Source organism: Vulpes lagopus, chromosome 19 (assembly GCF_018345385.1).
Source record: "Vulpes lagopus strain Blue_001 chromosome 19, ASM1834538v1, whole genome shotgun sequence".
In the NCBI taxonomy this organism is placed as follows: domain Eukaryota; kingdom Metazoa; phylum Chordata; class Mammalia; order Carnivora; family Canidae; genus Vulpes; species Vulpes lagopus.
This window is the reverse complement of record NC_054842.1, coordinates 33,626,097-33,648,166: the sequence shown is the minus strand read 5'-3', so window position 1 is coordinate 33,648,166 and position 22,070 is coordinate 33,626,097. Positions and strand designations below refer to the sequence as shown.

The window sequence follows — 22,070 nt, the reverse complement described above, 5'->3', positions numbered from 1 at the left end:
ATGAGTGACATGGAAGATAAAATTATGAGAAATAATGAAGCCGAAATGAAGAGGGAAAGAAAGGTATTGGATCACAAAGGTAGACTTACAGAACTTAGCAACTTCTTAAAACGTAATAACATTCCAACTCCCAGAAACTGAAGAAAGAGCAAAAGGGGCAGAAGGTTTATTTGAGCAAATTACAGCTGAAAACTTTCCATAATCTGAGGAAGGACACAGACATCAAAATCCAAGAAGCACAGAGAATCCCCATTAAATTCAACAAAAGCTGTGCCTCACCTAAGCATATCATAGCCAAATTCAGAAAACACACAAAGAAGGGATCCTAAAAGCAGCAGAGGAAAAAAGTCAACAAGGAAACAAGGGCTTTGAATGCCACACTGGACCAGGTGGACTTAACAGATATTTTTCAGAACAATTCGTCCTAGAACAGCAGAACACATTGTTTTCAAATGCATATTGAACATTCTCCAGAATAGATCACATACTGGATCACAAATCAGCCCTCATCAAGATCATTCTATGCATATTTTCACACCAAACACTATGAAACTTGAAGTTAACCACTAGAAGAAATTTGCAAAGACCACAGACACATGGAGGTTAGAGAGCATACTACTAAAGGATGAATGGGTTAGCCAGGAAATTAAAGAAGAAAATTTAAAAAAGTATTTGGGCAACAGTCCAAAACCTTTGGGATACAACAAAGGCAATCATAAGAGGGAAGTGTATTGTAACAGAGACCTACATCAAAAAGCAAGAAAAGTCTCAAATATATAATCTAAAAGAGGAATAGTAAATAAAGCCTAAAGCCTGCAGAAGTAGGGAAATAATAAAGATGAGAACAGAAATAAATGATATAGAAACAAAAATGCAGTAGAACAGATCAATGAAACTAAGAACTGATTCTTCAAAGAATTAATAAAATTGATAAACTCCTAGCCAGACTAACTAAAAAAGAAAAGATAATGGATCCAAGTAAAATCACGAATGAAAGAGAAAAGATCACAACCAACATCACAGAAATACAAATAAATCATAAGAGAACATTATGAAAAATTATATACCAACACAATGGGCAATCTGAAAGAAGTGGACAAATTGCTAGAAACATACAAACTACCAAAACTGAAAAAGGAAGAAATAAAAAATTTGAACAGATCCATAACCAGCAAAGAAATTGAATCAGTAATCAGAAATCTCCCAACAAAGAAAAGTCTGGCACTAGATGGCTTCACAGAGAAATTCTACCAGACATTTAAAGACGAATTTAATACTTCTCAAATTATTTCAAAAAATAGAAATGGAAGGGGTACCAGGGTGGCTCTGCTCTGTTGGTTAAGAGTCTGAGTTGGTTTCACTGTATATCATGGTCTTGGGTTCCTGAGATCAAGCCTGGCATCAGGCTTCCATACTCAATGGGGAGTCTGCTTCTCTCTCTCCCTTTGTCCCCCCGCTCCACATCTTCGTGCTCTCTCTCTCTCTCTCTCTCTCTCTCTCTCTCTCAAATCAATAAATAAATCCAAAAAAAAAAAAAAAAAAGAAATGGAAGGAAAACTTCCAAACTCCTTCTGCAAGGCCAGCATTACCTTGATTCCAAAACCAGACAAAGACCTCACTAGAAAGGAGAATTGGGCCAGTATCCCTGATTAAAGTGGATGCAGACATTCTCAAGAAGATACTAGCAAATCAAATCCAACAGTACATCAAAAGAATTATTCACCACATTCAAGTGGGATTTACTCTAGGGTGATTCAGTATTCATAAATCAATCACTGTGATACACCACATTAATAAAAGAAAGGACAAGAACCATATGATCTTCTCAATGGATGCAGAAAAAGAATTTGACAAAATACAGCATCTATTCCTAAAAACCCTCAACAAGAAGTGCCTGGGTTGCTCAGTTGGTTAAGCATCTTCCTTCAGGTCAGGTCATGATCCCAGCATCATAGGATCAATTCCACATTGGGCTCCCTGCTCAGCAGGATCTGCTTTTCCCTTTCCCTCTCCCCCTGCTGATTCCCCCTCTCTCTCTCTAATAAAAAAGTGAACTGTTTTTTAAAAAACCTCAACAAAGTAGAGGTAGATGGAACATACCTCAACTGTCATAAAGTCCATATACAAAAGACTCACAGCTAATATACTCAATGGGGAAAAACTGAGAGCTTTTCTTCTATAGTCAGGAGTAAGACAGAGATGTCCACTCTCACCATTACTATTTAACATAGTACTGGAAGTCTTAGCTTCAGCAGTCAGACAGGAAAAAGAAATAGAAGGCATACAAATACCAAGGAAGAAGTCAAACTTACTCTTTGCAGGTGACTTGACAGTCTATGTAGAAAACCCAAACAACTCCAACAAAAAATTTTTAGAACCGATACACAAATTTAGCAATGTCACAGGATATAAAATCAATGTATAGAGATCTGTTGTATTTCTATATACTAATTATAAAGACAGAGAAAAAGAAATAAAAGAATCAATCCCATTTGCAGTTGCACCTAAAACAATATAATACTTAGGAATAAATCTAACCAAAGAGGTAAAAGATATGTACTCTGAAGACTATGGAACACTTATGAAAGAAATTGAAGAGGACACAAAGAAATGAAAAAAAAATTCTATGCTCATGGATTACAAGAACAGACGTTGTTAAAAAGTCTGTACTATTCAAAGCAATCTACACAATTAATGCAATCTCTATCAACAGCATTTTTCACAGAGCTAGAACAAACCTCAAATTTGTATGGAACCATAGAAGGTCCCAAATAGCCAAAGCAATCTTGAAAGAGAAAAGCAAAGCTGGAAGCATCATGATTCTGGACCTCAGGCTATATTACAGAATTGTAGTCATCAATATAGTATGGTACTGGCACAAAAAGAGTTTAATGGAACAGAATAGAAAACCCAGAGATGGACCCACAGGTATATGGTCAGTTAATCTTTGACAGAACAGAAAAGAATATTTCCAATGGAAAAAAGTCTCCAACAAACAGTGCTGGGAAAACAGGACAGCAATATGGAAAAAAAAAAAAAAACTGGACCACTTTCGTATACCATACTGGAGCATAAACCCAAAATGGATGAAAGATCTAACTGTGAGACAGGAAACCATGAGAATCCTAGAGGAAAACACAGGCACCAATCTTTTTGACCTTGACCTTGGCTGTAGCAACTTTTTACTAGACACATCTCCAGAAACAAGAGAAACTGAATCAAAAATGAACTGTTGGGACTTCATCAAGATAAAAAGCTTCTGCACAATGGGGGAAACAACAAAAGTAGAAGCCTATGGAATGGGAGAGAAGATATTTGCAAATGACATATCTGCTAAAGGGTTAGTATCCAAAAACTACAAAGAACTTACCAAGCTCAACACCCAAAAGCCAAATAACCCAGTTAAGAAATGGGCAGAAGACATGAATAAATGTTTTTCCAAAGAAGACATCTAGATAGCTAACTGACAATGAAAAGATGCTGAACATCACTCATCATCAGGGAAATACAAATAAAAACCATGGTGAGTTACCATTTTATACTTGTCAGAAATGCTAAAATAACAACACAAGAAACAACATGTGTTAATGAGAATGCAAAGAAAGAGGACCTCTTGCACTGTTGGTGGAAACACAAACTGGGGCAGCCACTCTAGAGAACAGTATGTAGGTTCCTTAAAAAGTTAAAAATAGAACCATCTACAATCCAGAAATACCACTACTAGGTATTTAACCAAATGATATAAAAATACAGACTCAAAGGAGTACATGCACCCTGATGTTTATAGCAGCATTATCAATAGTAGCCGAACTGGGGAAAGAGCCCAAATGTCCATTGACTGATAAACGGATAAAAGAAAATGTGGTATGTATATATACGGTGGGATATTACTCTAGCATAAAAAGAATGAAATCTTGTTATTTGGAAGATATGGATAGAGCTAGAGAGTATATTTTACTAAGTGAAATAAGAGAAAGGCAAGTACCATATATGATCTCACTCATATGTGGAATTTAAGAAACAAAACAGATGAACAAATGGATGGGGAAAAAAATAGAAAAAGAGAGAAGGAAACAGATCATAAGAGACTTTAAGAGACCTGAGGGTTGATGGATGGAGGTAGGTTGAGGATGGTCTAGATTAGTGATGGGTATTAGGAAGTGTACTTGTTATGATGAACATTGTGAGTTCTATGTTATTGATGAATCACTGAATTCTACTCCTGAAGCCAGTTTTGTGCTGTATGATACCTAGAATTTACATAAAAATTTGAAAAAAGAAAAATTAGATTTTGTTTACAATGAAGTTCTCTTATTTTTCTGTTTACTGTTTCATTGAATCCTGTTTTTATTTATTATTTCCTTTCTCCTGCTTAATCTGGTTTTCATTTGTTCTGCTTTTTCTCAAGTTGAAAAGTGTGGCAATTGATTTGAGTCCTATCTTCTAATACTAGAATTTATTCCTGTAAGTCTGTCTGTTAGTACTGCTTTAGCTGTTTCCCCTAAATTTGGATATGTTCTGTTTCCATTTTCATTTCAAAATGCTTCCTATTTCCATTTGACTTATTCTTTGACCTATGGTTTATTTAGAAATGTAGTATTTAGTTTACACATATCTGAATGTTTCTGTTACTGATTTTTAATTTAATTTCATTGTAGTCAGAGAATGTACATTATATAATTTGAATGCTTTTAAATGTTTTAAGATTTGTTTTATGACCGGCAATGGGGTCTATCTTGATAAACATTCTATTTACTCAGGAAAAAGTACATACTGTGCTGCTGATTTTAGGTGAAAATCATTTGGTAGTGTTGAAGTCTTTTCTATCCTTTACTGATTTTGTCTATTTATACTTACCATTATTGAGAGGGATTTTGTGGGAGTACTTTTGTGTGCTTGATACAAGTCATTATTATGTAAATGATTTGCAGGGTTTTTTTCCTTGCCTGTGGCTCTGTTTTCATTTTCTTAATGACAACCTTTTGAAGAGCAAAAGTTTTCAGTTGATGAAGTCATTTATCTCTTTTTCTTTTTGATGTTATATCTGTGAACATTGTGCCTAAACCCAGGTTTTCTCCTTGTGTTTTATTCTAGAAATTTAATAGCTTTTAAATAAAAGTATATGGACCATTGTTTCAGTTAATTTTTGTGTATTTTGGATACAAGGATATACTCTGTGTTTTACATATGTATATTCATTTGTCCAAGGACCATTTGGTGAAATGCTCCCTTGCTCCAGTTGAATTTTCTTGGAGGTTTTTTTCTATTTTGAAGTAGGCTCCAAACCCAACATGAAGCCCAACAAGGGATTTTTAACTCCCAAACCTGAGATCAAGACCTGAGCTGTGATAAAGAGTGGGATAATTAACTATCTGAGCCACCCAGGCCCACCCCCTCCCTTTTTTTAAAGTAATCTCTACACCCAGTGTGGGGCTCAAATCATGACATCTATGTTAAGAGTCCCATGCTCTACTGACTGAGCCAACCAGGTACCCCTCCTTGGAGCTTTTCTTTAAAACCAAATGATGATGAATGCGAAGATTAATTTATGGAATTTCAGATCTCTTTATCCTTATGCCCAGACCATCTATAGTGATTATATAGTAGCTTTAGAGTAATTTTTTAAGTCTTTGAAATATAATTGACATAGATTATGTAAGTTGAAGTTGTACAGTGTGATTGATGATTTGATTCACATATATATTCTGAAGTGATTACCACTATAAGGTTATTTAACACCTCAGTCACCTCACATTAGTACTAGTTTTTGTGGTGGTGATTATATTTTAAGATTTACTCTTTTAGACACTTCGAAGTATGTAGTAAATGCAATTTTATTAACTGTAGTCACAATGCTATACATTAGATCTCCAGAATTTATTCATCTTATAACTGGAAGTTTTACTCTTTAACTAACATCTCCCCATTTCTCTCACTGCCCAGTCTCTGGCAAACCATTCTACTCTATTTTAGGAGTTTGGCTTTTTTAGATTCCACATATAAATAGAACATACAGTGTTTGTCTTTTAGGATATGTTTTTAAAATTAGATTGTGTTAAATCCTCCTACTTTGTACTTTTTCAAAATTGTGACGATTATAGATTCTTTGCATTTCTGTATAAATTTTAGGATTAGCTTGTCAATTTTTACATAAAATTTTACTGGAGGGGCATTTGGGTGGTTCAGTGGTTGAGTGTCTGCCTTTGGCTCAGGTTGTGATCCTGGGGTCTTGGGATGGTGTTCCGCATCAGGCTTACTGCAGGGAGCCTGCTTCTCCCTCTGCCTATGTCTCTGCCTCTCTCTGTGTGTCTCTCATGAATACATAAGTAAAATCTTTAAAAAAAAAAAAAAGTTTACTGGAATTCTGATGGAGAATATGATAACTCTGTAGACCAATTCAGAGAGAATTTCATTGTTCACAGTATTGACTCTTCCAATCTATGAATATAGATTGTTACCTCAATTTGTTTAGATATGCTTTATTTCTCTTAGCTGTTTTTTATGATTTTCCAGGTACAAGTCTTACACTCCTTTTGTTAAATTTATTTCTAAGTCTTTTCATTTTTATTATCCTGTTGTACATGAAATTGTCTTCTTAATTTCAGTTCTAGATTCTTCCTAATTAATATATAAAATTGCAGAGTTTTTTTTATATTCCTCCAGAATGACAAGTTACTTTCATTTATTGTGTCGTTTTGAGATTTTGTTTGTTTTTACAAGTTATTTAAGATTTTGCCTCTACGGATCATATCATATGTGAATAAAGACCATTTTTATTTTTACTTTCTAAGTCTAAAGACTTTTTCTGTGTCTTGGCTTACGTCCCCTTCCCCTTCCTTTCCTTTTATAACCTTATTGCACTGGCTGTAGAATCTCCAGTACAAAACTGAATAAAAGTAGTAAGAGAGGACAGCGTTCTGTTTTTTCTGATCTTTCTCTAATCTTAGGAAAACAATTCAATCTTTAAGGTTACTAGCTTTTAAGTTTTATATTGATATCCTTTACAGGATGAGGAAATTCCCTTCTAGCCTAATTTTCTTGTTTTTATCATGATTGATTGGTTTGGGTTTTTTCTGTTTCGGTTAAGATGAAAATACAGACTTTTTCCTTTTGTATTCTATTAGTTGATCTTCAGCTGTTAAGCCAGTTTTACCTTCTGGGAAAAAATTCTACATGATCATGATTCATAATCCTTTTTTTATGCTGCTGGATTTAGTTTGCTAATGCAATGTTAAGGATTTTTGTGTCTACTTTCATAGGGAAGGGCATTAATCTAGTTACTGGCCTTATGAAATACTCTGTGAAGTGTTCCCTTCTCTATTTTCTGAAATAGTTTATGAAAGATTGATACTATTTCTTTTTTATAATTTGATAGGATTCACCAGTGAAGCCTTTTAAACCTATGGGTTTTTTTGGGTGAAGATTTTCAATTATTGATTATATTATCTTATTACAGATCTATCCAAGTTTTTCTGTTTGTTGATTCATTATAGAAATTTGTGTCTTAAAAAAAAAAAAAAAGAAAGAAATTTGTGTCTTTCAGACAATATGTCCACTACATATATATTGCAGATTTGACGGCATAATGTTGCTCATGGTATTTCCTTACCAAATTTTTTAATCTCTTTTTTTAAACGATTTTTATTTGTTTGTTTGTTTATTTATTTATTTATTTATTTATTTATTTATTAGAGAGAGAGAGAGAGAGAGAGACCATACTCATGAGCCTGGGGGGGGGGGCGGGGGGGGCGGAGGGATAGATGATCTGAAGCCGACTCTGTATTGAATGCAGAGCCAGCCGTGGGGCTCAGTCTCACAACCACAAGATCATAGCCTGAGCTCAAACCGTGATTCAGACACTTAACTGACTAAGCCACCCAGGAACCCCACGATCCTTTTCATCTCTGCAGGATTGTCAGTGATGTCTATTTATTTTTTGTTTGTAATTTGTGTCGGTTTTTTTTTTTATCTTGGTTAGTCTGCTTAAAGGTTTATCAGTTTTTTTGCTCTTTTTAAAGATCGAATGTTTGATTTTGTTAACATTATATATTCTTTTATTCCCATTGATTTTTTGCTTAATCTTTATTATTTCCTTTAATCTGATTGCTTTAGTTTTAATTTATTCATCTCTTTCTAGTTTCTTAAGACAGAAACTCAGATTACTGATCTTATATTCTTCTTTCTTTCTTATCTAGCATTTTAAGCTGTGAATTTCCCACAAAGCACTGTTTTCATGACATCTCAGGATTGTTGATATGCTGTATTTTAATTTTTATTCCATACAAATTATTTCCTTACTTCTTTATTGTGATTTCTTTGATGGAGTTAAGTCTTATGATTTTCAAATATTTGGAGGTTTCCCTTAATTTCTTTTGTTAATTTCTAATTTATTTTTGTTGTGGTTACCAAGCATACTTTTAAGGGATTTCAGTCATTTTACCTTTAATGGGACTTATTTTTCCCCCAACCAGTTGCATTACTGAAAAAAAAAATTCCATGCCAGAATGCCATAGATTTTTGCTGTTTTAACACAGAAGTTAACTTTTTTATGAATAAATGCTTCTCAGGTTTTTTTGATTAATTGTGAGAAAACTAAAATGATTGTTTTTGTCTTTTTAGTTGTTTTGGGGGGGAGAATGTTTCCCAACCACTTCACTCTCCCATTGCATAACCTTCATTTCTAAAAGGTATTTTCTCTTGGTATGGAGTTCTAAGTTGACATTTTTTGTTTTTTTTTTTTTTAGCACTTTAAAGGAATTGATCCACTTACTGTAGTTTCCCTTGCTTCCAACTAGAAAGAAATCTGTCATTCTTTTCTAATATACTTTATAGTTAATTTATCTTTTTGCTGTAGTTGCATTTAAGCGTTTTGTTCCTACAACTAGTTTTAACCAATTCTGTTAGGTTCTTTGGTGTCATTTGCTTGATGTTTCATTTATCTCTTTCATACTCTCCTCTGGCCTCTTGAACATATATACCTGCTATAACTACCGTTTTAATACTCTTTTTAAATTTTTTAAAAATTATTTATTCATCAGAGACAGAGACATAGGCTGAGGGAGAAGCAAGCTCCCTGCAGGGAGCCTGATGTGGCACTCGATCCCAGGACCCTGAGATCATGACCCGAGCCAAAGGCAGCCAGCCATTCAGCCACTTAGCCACACAGGCGCCCCCTGTTTTAATGTTCTTATAAATATTCATCCACTTTTTTGAGACACAATTATGTGTGATTCTTTCAGGATTTGTTCTTAAGGTTTGTTAGATGGACCAGACCAGCATTTTGTCTAAGACTAATTTCCTCCTGATACTAAGATAATATTGTCTATATTCTACTCAGTGCCCTATGAATTATGGGTTTTTTGCTCAGGCTCATTGGAACACAAAATATTCCAAGCACTCTGCGCTGTCTCCTCTTTCATTCTTTCCCTAGGCTTGGGTAGCTTGTTCACATGTGTATGCTCTTTAGTACTCAGCTGAAGAGGTGATAGGGTCTTTGTGCAGATCCTCAGAGCTTCCTCACTCTGTGCATCTCTCCCTTATTTTTACTGTGCCTTGTAAAAGTCTAGCCACTTTGTCCTATAGAGTTCCAGCTGTTTACCCTCAACTCGGATATACCACAACTCTGCCTATGTTTCTTTGCTGATACCGCTACTTGGCAGGCACCAAGTAGCATGACCTGAGCTGAAATCAGATACTGACTGAGCCACCCAGATGCCCCAAAACGAATACGAATAACCTTATTCGTTTTAAGAATTACCTTATTACCTCTCAAAGATTACTTTTCTTCTCTGCCTAATAGCCAACATTTTTAAAAAAAAAACATTATTTTATGTATATCATGCATTTTTTAGTTTTTTCAAGTAGATATATAAATTCTGCCCATCATGACTCAGCCATGCAACGAGTGCAAAATACACATTTTTCTTGTTATTTTAGTTGTCTTCAACACTAAAATAATATAGTTCTTATTTTAGAGATTCACCCTTATTGAGTCTAGCTGAAGTTTTCAACTTGTTATCCTCATAGAAACAATTCTTTGATTTTCTGTTACTTTATTGATTTTTTTAATGAGGCCTTAAATAAACTATTATTGGATCCATCACCAGCTTACTTTTGATACGTTAAAATTTCAACTAGGCATAAGAGGATTGCAAACAGTTAAGAATGTGACCTGCCTTCCAAAGTTATCAGTAGAGATACCAATCACTGATTTTTCCAGAAGTGTTGGTTAATCTACTTTATTGATTAAGGGATGATGTTACTGCATGAACATACCAGAAGTAGGAGGTGCTGTGCAGCAGTATGATGCTTTAACACTGAGTCTCACCTGCCACCTTAATGTCAAATAAATAATTAAATATTAATCTATATGCTGTATGATCTAACTACTAGTTTATAGGAAATATGGAAAATAGAACAGCCTTTTGTCTGACTCACTCTTCATAGTATTGTTTTAGGCCAGAATGTGATGAATTCTACAGACCATAAATGACCCAATTCCTTCAGCAAGAAAATGGCATACGAACAAGTAGATATAAAAACACAGCTTAAAATATTAGATATGAAAAATATATTCGTGATATGTACATAAATATTTAGTCAGCAAGATATACTCTCAGACTATTGAAGAGGCATTTAGTGAATTAGAATATAATACTGAGGAATTAACCGAGGCAAAGGAGGTATGGAACATTTCTAATACATGGGGGATTGTTTGAGAGGCTTCATAAGTCTTTGCATATGATTTTAAAAAAAGAAGGAGTTTTAGAAAGAAGTAGTGTTAATGAGAAAACTGAAATTTTATAAAATTGGTTTAAAAAGGTAGAATTGTCAGATTGGAAAGACTTAACGAGTATTGAAGATAAGAAAAATATTTCATGTCTAGACATACCATAGTCAAAGTACAAAACACCAAAAATTATGAGAAAGTCTTAAAAGCAACCAAAAAGGAAAGAGTGTCTGTTATTTCAGTGATGGTAAAGAGTTAAAAAGTTATTAGGCCATAAGAGCAAATAAATAATGGAAGAAGAGGTAAAAGAGGAAAGATTTCAACAATTTTGAAACGATGAAAAATGGATGTCTGTTGTTTTCTAGTTGTCTTTCATCTTTTTATACTACAATGACACATTTTAGAATGTTTTCAGAGCTATTGTTACACAATACTGTGGTATGATTTATTCTGAACAAATAGCCATATTTAAATTTTAGTCATCTTCCTCATATTTCATTTTTGACTTAACCTGTGTGTCAGGTTGATAGTTAAAATGTGAATATAAATTAAAGATATTGTTCTTTAAAAGTTAATGTATTCTTGACATTCAACTTGTAATCTTATGCCTAAACCTCTGTTAATAGTAAAATATTAAGGAGTAATACAGGGTAGCAGATAGCCATGTCACCTGCTCTGTATTTTGTTACTATTTTCACAAATAGGTAATGCAACAAAAATGAGATAGAAAACATTTCCAGGGATCCCTGGGTGGCACAGCTGTTTGGCGCCTGCCTTTGGCCCAGGGCGCGATCCTGGAGACCCGGGATCGAGTCCTACGTCGGGCTTCCGGTGGTGCATGGAGCCTGCTTCTCCCTCTGCCTGTGTCTCTGCCTCTCTCTCTCTCTCTGTGTGTGTGTGACTATCGTAGATAAATAAAAGGAAAAAAAAAAAAAAACATTTCCGATTTTTTATTATATATATTTTTTTATTATATAGCTACTACATTTCTAATCCATTTTAAGTAACTCTGATCGTCCTGGAATAATTAATTGAAAGATTTGGATTTAACTAGCAAACAGGAGAGTTTCAGCTATTCAGGTCTGCTTTTAAACATTGCTGCCTCAGAGAAGCCTTCCTTGACCCCATCTTCTCCCCTCCATCACTTTATGTGCCTCTGTTCCCTATACTCCCCTTTACTAACATTTAACATTTGCCAAGATAACTTATTTTAATCATCTTTCCATAAGTTAATGTCTTTATTCTTAAGTCCTAGTTCTCAGTCTAATAATGGATACAGTGTATCTTTTCAGTAATTCTTAAGCTGTTCTTTTCTCCCTTGGGCTGTTTTTTTAAAATTCTCTATAATTCTATTTTGGAAATTATAATTTTTTAAGCCAAATATTAATGACAGAATTGGTTGAGACATGAATTCATTTTGTGCTACAATTTAGATAGCAGCCTTCTTGGCACTTGTAATTATTTCTCACTCTAGAGCTCTCATGAGATTCCTTGTATGTGAGAGATAATTGTAAGTGTCAAAACGCCCATATTAGCCAAGAGTTATTCTCCAAAATTTATATTGCAGTCATTTTAATTTAGTGTACTTCCTTATTGGGAAAGCATCTGTAAGAGTAGTATAAGAAACATTTCATTAAAATTCACTAGAGTTAAATTTCATATTGTTGTAAGCAGAAAATAATTTGAATTCCATCTGCCATAAAAGTGATCCAGAATGAAAATGTTAAGTCCAGATATTAAAGGGTCACATCTCCCAAAAGGGCACACTAACTACGAGGATCAGTAAATTAAATTTTTCATAGAAATGAACATAATCAATTTTATGCTATAAAATAGAGTTATAACAAAGGGTTAATTATTTACTAGGATTTTTTTTTTCCTTTTTGACTTCAAAAGTAAAATGTATCTTGACTTCAGTTTAGTTGTTTGGATCAAGGCCCCTTTACCAGAATTATGAAAATTAGTTCATCTTAATGATTGTCTTTATACCTTCCCCTTGTATTAACATTTTAATCCCCTACTTTAATCTTTGCTTTGGAATCTCCCAAACATCTGCAGGTAAACATTACTTTTCTAAATGGACTGAGGCTGTTGGAAATAGAGATTAAGGTGTTAAAAAAAAGTTTAATATGAAAATCAAGGATTAGAAGAATATTTGAAAACATCTTGCATTTTTATTTTATACTTCATCTACTGAAATAGAATGTTAGTTCATAGAGGATAAAAAAGCTATATCTGGTAGTAAAAAGATATAACAGAATTAACACCATAGGAGCTTGAAAGAATAATTGTTTGTATTTAGAGCAGAAAGAAGGCATTGTAAGCATAGAGATGACCACAGATACATAGATACTGATGCGCTTGAGCTATATGGATTAAGGAAGAACTCATTCATGGACCACACTATAAGAAGATTAGTTACTGGTATGGACCCTCAATAATAGTAGAAAGTAATAATATCTTTTGCCATGTAACAAATTACTCTAAAACTTGGTAATATAAAACAATAAACAGTTATTATCTCATAATTTAGCATAAACTGTCTCATCAGATTGCAGTCAAGACTTTGGTCCAGGGTGCAGGCCTTTGAAAACTTGAGTAGGGTTGGACTATTTGCTTCTAAGATGGCTTACTCACATGGCTGGTACCAGTTATTTACCACATGGAGTTCTCTGTAGGGCAGCTAGAATGTCCTCAAGACATGGCTCAGAGGGAGTGATCCAAGAGAGAAAACAAAGCATAAGTCACAATCTCTTTTTTGACCTAACCTCGAGTCAAAATCCATCATTACTACTGCATTATGTCTGTTAGAAACAAATTACTAACTACAGCCACATTTTACAAAATAAGAACTTGTCTGCATTAAAACTATTAACAAAGAATGTGTGGACATATTTTAAAACTACCACAAAGTAGTTTACTACTTTGATCTAAAGTAGTTTACTACTTTAATTGTACTTATGATCTGTGATTATAGAATATAATTACTTGTAGAGAATGAAGGCAAAGGGGATTGGAGTTTTAAAATCTAAACAGAAGACAAATAACCTAGGGACTTTTAATAATAGCAGAATGTATTATTATCTGACTACACATAGTCAAATTTTAAGTCTAAAAGGATATAAAAATTTTAAAGTTTAAGGGTCAGATTGGCATCTGAAATAGACAAGGAATGTAATTCCAAAAGACAAGTTGTATCAAAACGTTGGCAGTGCAACAGAGAGGATCTGTGTTCTAAGAACATAAGCTTTACAGAATCTAAGCAAAACTAAAAGTCATTAGAAATTTGGCATGGATATAGAAGTGGTTATTTAAAAAAAAGGTTGTTTCTTTTTTTTTTTTTTCTTTTTTTTATGATAGTCACAGAGAGAGAGAGGCAGAGACACAGGCAGAGGGAGAAAAAGGCTCCATGCACTGGGTGCCCGACGTGGGACTCGATCCTGGGTCTCCAGGATCGCGCCCTGGGCCAAAGGCAGGCGCCAAACCGCTGCGCCACCCAGGGATCCCCTAAAAAAAAGGTTTTGAACAAGATTTCTTTACTGAAAGCTAGGCCTATATATTCTCTAGCCTTAGGAATTAGAGACTCATAATCTCAATTCCAATGTAATGGTATTCATAATAGTGGTAATACCAGTGGTAATGAACAGAATGATTTAACTGTGTATATATGCAGTTGTCATACTTAGTAGTCTGTAGTTTTGGGGTTTTTGTTTGTTTTTTTTTTTTTGTTTGTTTGTTTTTTTTTTTTTTTTTTTTTAGTATTCTGTAGTTTTAATCAACATACCGTACCTATTCATTTGGTCCTCAGCCTACTTTTTTGATGCTGTTTATTAAAAAGCCTGGGTTTGTTTTTTGTTTTGTTTTGTTTTTGTTTTTGTTTTTGCATTTCGGAGATTATGGTTTTGGGGTTTTTTTTGCTTTGTTGCTTTTTTGGTTTGGGGGATTTTTTTTTGGATTGATTTTTACAAGGGTAATACAGTAGAGAGTAAGTTTAACAGGTCTCTGGGAAAGCTAAAGTGATATGATTTGGGGCATTTTGTGATTGTGTTTGGAGGGGGGCTGTTTTATTTTTGCTGTTGTGATCATTTGTTTTTATTTGATCAACTCAGGAAAAAACAAAGTATATGAATTTGTGGTTAGTTCACAAAGACGGAAACATTAAATAGCAGAATAATACCAAATGTTGGTCAAAGATATGAAGCACACAATAATTTATGGAAAAAATTGTTAATATTTAATAAAACGGAAAATGTATATTCCTTCTTACATATAAATTTCGCTGTTAGGTATAAAAATAGTGTCTTACAGACTTAGTTGACCATGTCCCAACATTAGATACACAGTAGTTCAAAAAACAAAACAAAACAAAAAACCAGGGGATCCCTGGGTGGCTCAGTGGTTTAGCACCTGCCTTCGGTCCAGGGCATGATCCTGGAGCCTCAGGATCAAATCCCACATCAGACTCCCAGCATGGAGCCTGCTTCTCCCTCTGCCTATGTCTCTGCCATTCTCTCTCTCTCTTTCTCTCTCTCTCTCTCTTTCTCTCTCTCTGTCTGTCTCTCATGAATAAATAAATAAAATCTTTAAAAAAAAAACAAAAAAAAAAACCAGGTTGCCTGGATGGCTCAGTGGTTGAGTGTCTGCCTTCAGCTCAGGGTGTGATCCCAAGGTCCCAGGCTCAAGTCCTGCTTTGGGCTCCCCACAGGAAGTCTACTTCTCTCTGCATATGTCTCTGCCTTTCTCTCTGTGTTGTGTCTCTCATGAATAAATCAATAAAATCTTTAAAAAAAAAACAAACAAAACAATATATTTACTTGCCTTAACACACAAAGCTTATTTGTATTTTCTCTCCTAAATATTTTGTTTTTGTTGCCACTAAATGATTTTATTCCATAATATGCTAATAGATAGTGATATACTATTTGAAAACACTGCTTAGGTAAACTTTCATACATATGCAAAAGTAAGCATAGATAAGAATGTTCATGACATTCATTGTTAATAATAGTAAAAACATGGAAACAATCTAAATAAATGTCTGCCAGTGAAAGAATATGTAAATGGTTTATAATTTCTCTGTATGCAGAGAGGAAAGCTGAACATCAGTTAAAATTAATTATTGGCTCTGGAGCTATATAAATCAGTTTGTGTGAATTGCAGTACATGGTTTGTACAAAAAGCAAGTTGGAGAGGATATCTACAAGATAGACATATATAAAGTTTTAAGATATGTAAAACTATACATATGAAGCTAAATCATAAAGATACAGAAAAGAATGATAGTCATTGAACCGAGGATAATCATATACTATTTGGGAGGGAGATGCATCAACAAGAGGTATACTGGAAGTTTCCACTATAGTATTTTATTTCTTACCTGAACAGTACATACATATAAATTCATTATATTGTCTTCTGTATATTCAGTATTATAATGGTTTAGGAACATCCTTTCCAGTTGTAGGAAAGCTACTTTTTCTACTGTATGTAAATGTCTAGATTGATGATGCTTAATTAAAAGATTATAATAATTTTTTAAAAGATTATAATAAACATTTATGGAAGGTTTAGTAGATACCAGGCATAGTTCTAAGTATTTTACTTTTATTAAATGATTTCATCACACAGTAACTTTGTGAGGTCTGGGCTAGGTATGGTTATTATTCCTGTTTTATAAATGAGAAAATCTAAGAGAGAAGGAAGTAACTTTCCTAAAGCTACGCAGCTAGTAAATAGTGGAGCTAGGATTTGAACTTAATATGTTTTGCTCCAGAGCCTATACCATTAGCTCATATGCTTAGAATCTCTCCATAAGAAAAGGCATTGGGGCACCTGAGTGGTTCAGTCAGTTAAGCCCCTGACTCTTGATTTCAGGTCAGGTCATGATCTCAGGGCCCTGAGATCGAGTCCCTCATCGGACTCCATGCTACTTAAGATTTTCTCTCTCCCTCCCCCCTTGCCCTTTTCCCCTACCTCAGCTCCTGTGTGCTTGCTCTCTCGTGCTCTTTCTTAAAAAAAGAAAAAAGAAAAAGCTTTTTTCAAAACGTAGGCAATCTAAAGATTATGACTTAACAATACGGCATTGAAAGAGAAAGTTACATTTTTATTCTTGAGCAATAACAGGGACTTAGAAGGAACTGAAATTTATTAAAATAGAGAATTAAATACCAGAATGCTACAAACTCACCTATTTTGTCACAAGAGAGAAACTAAGAAAAGCTCCTTAATTAAGATTCTAGCTAAAGGGGCAGCCCCAGTGGCTCAGCGGTTTAGTGTCGCCTTCAGCCTGGGGTGTGATCCTGGAGGCCCCGGGATCAAGTCCCACATCGGGCTCCCTGCATGGAGCCTGCTTCTCCCTCTGCCTGTGTCTCTGCCTCTCTCTCTCTGTGTCTGTCATGAAGAAATAAAATCTTAAAAAAAAAAAAAAGATTCTAACTAAATTATTGCGAGATTAACAATTAATTGACAGATGATTACCTTATTTATATAAATTGGAGAATTAAAAATTACATAAAATTTTAACTTATATATAGTAAATTAGAAACCTCGAAGATCGGGATCCCTGGGTGGCGCAGCGGTTTGGCGCCTGCCTTTGGCCCAGGGCGCGATCCTGGAGACCCGGGATCGAATCCCACATCAGGCTCCCGGTGCATGGAGCCTGCTTCTCCCTCCGCCTGTGTCTCTGCCTCTCTCTCTCTCTCTGTGACTATCATAAATAAATAAAAAAAAAAAAAAAAAAAAAGAAACCTCGAAGATCAATCTACAAAGGAAAGTTAAGGTTTACCTTATTATATTTAATATGATTTTTTAAAAAAAACTATAGCTATAACCTGTTGCAAAATCAGGTAAAAATATTAAAATTGTATTTGTTCATGGTTCATAGATTTTAGAGTAGGAAAATCATCCCAGGAGGGTTATATTAGATGCTTATAGTGAGATGAAAAGCCATCTGGGCATGGAGCCAAAAACCTGACTTTTGGTACCTTTACAATATAGTCCAAGATTGTTCCCAGTGTGACTAAATGTGAATTATTAGTGCAATTACTTCAAAGTTTTGGTTTTGTAAACTGTTGTATATTTTCACATAATACAAGCTTCTGACATTTATCCTTATGGATACTAATTTGTGTTTTTATCATATTTATTTTCTCTTAACTCAATAGATGTATGCTAGCTTACATTTACAATTATTTAGAGAGACAATTTTTGAATTCTACATTATTCTGTATTTGGATTGTGGTATGCTGGTTTTCCTCAGATTTAACATGTTTGTGGACTCCATAATAGTTGTGAGGCTTTCAGAAAGTTCTAAGTGCCATTTCCTATTCCAGTGAAAATTAGATGATTTCCAGATGTATTTTTTTCAGTTTGGTATTGGTAGTTTTTATTTTATAGGAAACATCTAAAAGACAGAAGATATTCAAATTAGAGGACTTTTGAGAGTATAGCTGTAAATACAGTATTAGGACTAATATTTATTTATTCCTGAAAATTAGTATGAAGTACATTCTAGTTTTGGATATTAATCTGAGGTTTGTCTGGTATGTTTTTTTTTCCTCCTCTAGTGATGCTATTGCTGAGATTAGAGCCATTTGTATTGAAGAAATTGGAGTATGGATGAAAATGTATAGTGATGCCTTCCTCAATGACAGTTACCTAAAATATGTTGGCTGGACTCTTCATGATAGGGTAAGTTACTCTGTTCTAGGCTTTCATAGAAGATATTTTTGTCTCCGTACTAGAATGCTAGGAGATAAGATGGCAGTGGTTGATTTTTTAATAGCTGTAATAATATGGAATTTTAAGACCATCCACCCGAATAACTTTTTATTTGATGGCCATGACAAAACTTGAGACATTGGCCCATGTGAAAACTCTATCTTACTTAGTTATAATAATGTCTAAAACCAAGTTGACAACCTGGCATATCTAAAGTTTTAAGAGGATATAACATCGTAAGAAGCTAATTATAATCTTTTTTCTAGTTTGGAATCAAAACTAGAAAAGTATGAACAACAAAAAAACTTCTTTCTTTTGAATTTGTTAAGGTCATGCCACAGTATTTTATCAGAGATGAATAGATTTATTGGATTCTAGAATATTTTATCTAAAAATCTATTTTTATTTTTATGCCCTTAGAAAAGGCTCTGATTTTAATAGGAATCCCACATTATTGAATGCTGAATAAGTATCCTCAAAATAACCAAGGATAGGAGTGACAGATCTTTGGAACTTTTATATTGAATGACTTGACATTCTATAACTTGAATTGTCAGATATTCACAAGTATAGAAATCTTACAACAATTTATTTTAAATTGTTGTATTCCATTATTTGAATTGTTAAAAGTATAATAGCAATTAGAAGACATTTTTAATGCAATTATATTCTTAGACTTTTAAGACAATTTTCATAATATTCTAAGATTTATTTTCTATGTATTACCATTAACAGCCTGTAGAGCATTTACTTTTTAAATAGCACCATGCTAGTGACGCCTGGGTGGCTCAGTTGGTTGAGTGTGTGACTTGATTTTGCTGGAGTCATGATCTCAGGGTTATGAGAAGGAACCCTGCATCAGACTCAGCACTTGGTAGGGAGTCTGCTTGAGATTCTCCTCTCCCTTGCCCTCTGCTCCTCCCCTCAGACCCCCTCAAGCACATGTGCTCTCTCTCTCTCTCTCTCTAAAATAAATAAATAAATCTTTTTAAAATAAACAAATAGCATGCTAAGTATTATCAAAGATATTTTGAAAACCACAAAATTGCATGTAATAAAACAGCCCAGGAGAATTATACAAGCCGTTTTTGCTGCTAGAAAGAGTTCAGGGTATAGGGAGATCATTACAAGTTGGCTGTTTAACTTCATAATTACTTATTTTTAATTGATGATTTTTAAAAGGGGTTCTCTTATTCCCTACTTTATTTGGAGGAACAACCAGTTAGCTCATGGTGAATTTTTTCCTGAATATTTATCTTCCCTAGAAATTTAAACTTCTTTCCTTTGTGCTAATAAATCCCAGACTTGATCCTATGTTTTCTTTTTCTAATCCTCATGTGAAATTTAGGACTTTCACAGCTAAGCCTCATCTCAGGTTTATCCAATTAAATTTTATACATTATGAGAGAAAGTAGAATTAAACAATGTGTCCTCCCAGGTGTATACACATGCCTAAATCCAACAAGACAAACTTTTTAGTAGGAATACATTTAAAGTTCTGCATTTTATTTCCCACCACTACCATACCATTTTTCCTCCTCTGGGAAAAACATACATTTGTTGTGGCTTACCAAAAAACAAACCACCATTATTTTAAAATAAGTCATTAAACTGTGTTTATATAAATTTTCTGTCCAGATAAAGAAAGAAGGGGGTTGGTATTGTTCATTGTGAATAAAAGGATATGAAGATACTGTTTTCAGTAGTATGTTTTTATTAAACCTCTTTTATAATCTCCCATTACTTCATTTAGAAAAGCTGTTTTAATCCCTTCTCAGCTTTCCTTTTTCTCATTCTGATGTCACCATAATCTTGTACTTTTTTTTCCTCTGAGGGGTGTAGTCATTGCCGTCTCTCCTTAAACATTCTTTTGAAATTACTTATTCTATAGGCTATGGCCTGTGCCTTCAGACTGTCCTGTGTCTTTTCAAATGAGCTGATGAAATTCCTGTCTTTTTTTCCTTAAGATTACATTGTGGGACACCTGGTTGGCTCAGTCAGTTAAGCATCTGCCTTTGGCTCAGGTCATGATTCCAGAGTCCTGGAATCAAGCCCCACATCTGGCTACCTGCTCAGCAGAGAGCCTGCTTTTCCTTCTCCCTCTGCTGCTCCCCCTGCTTGCACACGTTCTCTCTGTTAAATAAATAAATATTTTTTAAAGGTTACATTGTAATTGTAAATTGCTTTTTTCCCCCAGTTTTGTTGAGATATAACATTATATTAGTTTAAGGTGTACAACATAAAGATTTGATACTCCATGTCTTGATTTCAGAATATCGGTCTCCCCTCCTCAGTAAGACAGTTTTGTGGGTTTTTTTGATACTGCCAATTTATATAAATTTTATAAGTTTTGGTCAGTAGAAAGACAAACAATTTCTAACAACTAAAAGAGCTATTTATTAGAAATTCAGTTTGTCTTTCTGTTGACCAAAACTTATTTCTAAACTCTCTACCCATTGGTTTTTTATTTTTTTTTTTTTTTTTTTTTTTTTAATTTTTATTTATTTTTATGATAGTCACAGAGAGAGAGAGAGAGGCAGAGATACAGGCAGAGGGAGAAGCAGGCTCCATGCACCGGGAGCCTGACGTGGGATTCGATCCCGGGTCTCCAGGATCGCGCCCTGGGCCAAAGGCAGGCGCCAAACCGCTGCGCCACCCAGGGATCCCCCCATTGGTTTTTTAATTCTTTCATAGATGATGACACATAATAGGTCTAATTTAAATACAACTATAGTAATCTGCCTCTAGACTATCCTAGTCTCTATATTTATACTTATGAGGCTTGATTACCTTTCTCTTTCGTTACAGTTTGTCAGTATTGCTCTGTATTGCTTTCACTATTAGCTTATGTGTACAGTCTTCTACTTTTAAAATTTTCATTTATTTTTTTGGAGTGAGAAGAGGGGCAGAAGGAGGGAGATTCTCATCCATATGAGAACCCAGCACAGGGCTTGATCTCATGACCCTGAGATCATGACCTAAACTAAAATCACAATTTGTACACTTAACGGACTAAGCCACCCAGGCACCTCTAGTTCTTCTCCTCTCTTGATCCCTGGTATCAGAATCTCTGTAGTGCTTGGGTGGAGTCTATTTTCTGTTAGTCCACCCCCTTTTCTCTTCTCTGTGTTGACTCATCCCATATCCTATTTCTTTTAAGTTCCCCTAAAACCTTTTTAGCTCTGTATATGCCAAGCAAATGATATCTGATGCCTGTCACCAGAGGTAGGAGTTCAAACACTTGTGCCCACTGAATCTTGAAATCAGGTTTGCAAAAAAAAAAAAAAAAGGTTTGCCGAGGAAAACACAAGACAGTCAAGCACTGGGTGAAACAATGCTTTACTTATGTAAGTATGGACAGAGCAAGAGTGGTTTCATTAATGGGCATTGGTCCTCCAGGGCCAGCTGGGCAGTTTCCCTACATGCACCTCTCTTATGCTACAGAACTAAGGACCCTGCCCCCTCCCCTCAGGAAATAGATTTAATAATGAGTTTGGCCAAGTGCCATATGTGATTCACATGCTTAAGCAGAACAAGAGGACCCACATTGAGTCTGAAATAGGAAAGCTGTTCACACAAGGCACTTACCCCAGCTGTGATTGCAGAGGCTCATCTCTTGATA

At 34.6% G+C, this 22,070-nt stretch overlaps 1 protein-coding gene across 1 annotated transcript in view; it reads left to right on the top strand.

Annotated features, from left to right (window-relative positions):
* Positions 1-22,070, top strand: part of STAG1 (stromal antigen 1) — a 401,833-nt gene that overhangs the window by 254,019 nt on the left and 125,744 nt on the right. The window contains exon 10 of the mRNA XM_041733757.1: positions 18,295-18,418. Coding sequence (XP_041589691.1) covers positions 18,295-18,418 — 124 coding nt within the window. The remainder of the gene's footprint in view (positions 1-18,294; positions 18,419-22,070) is intronic.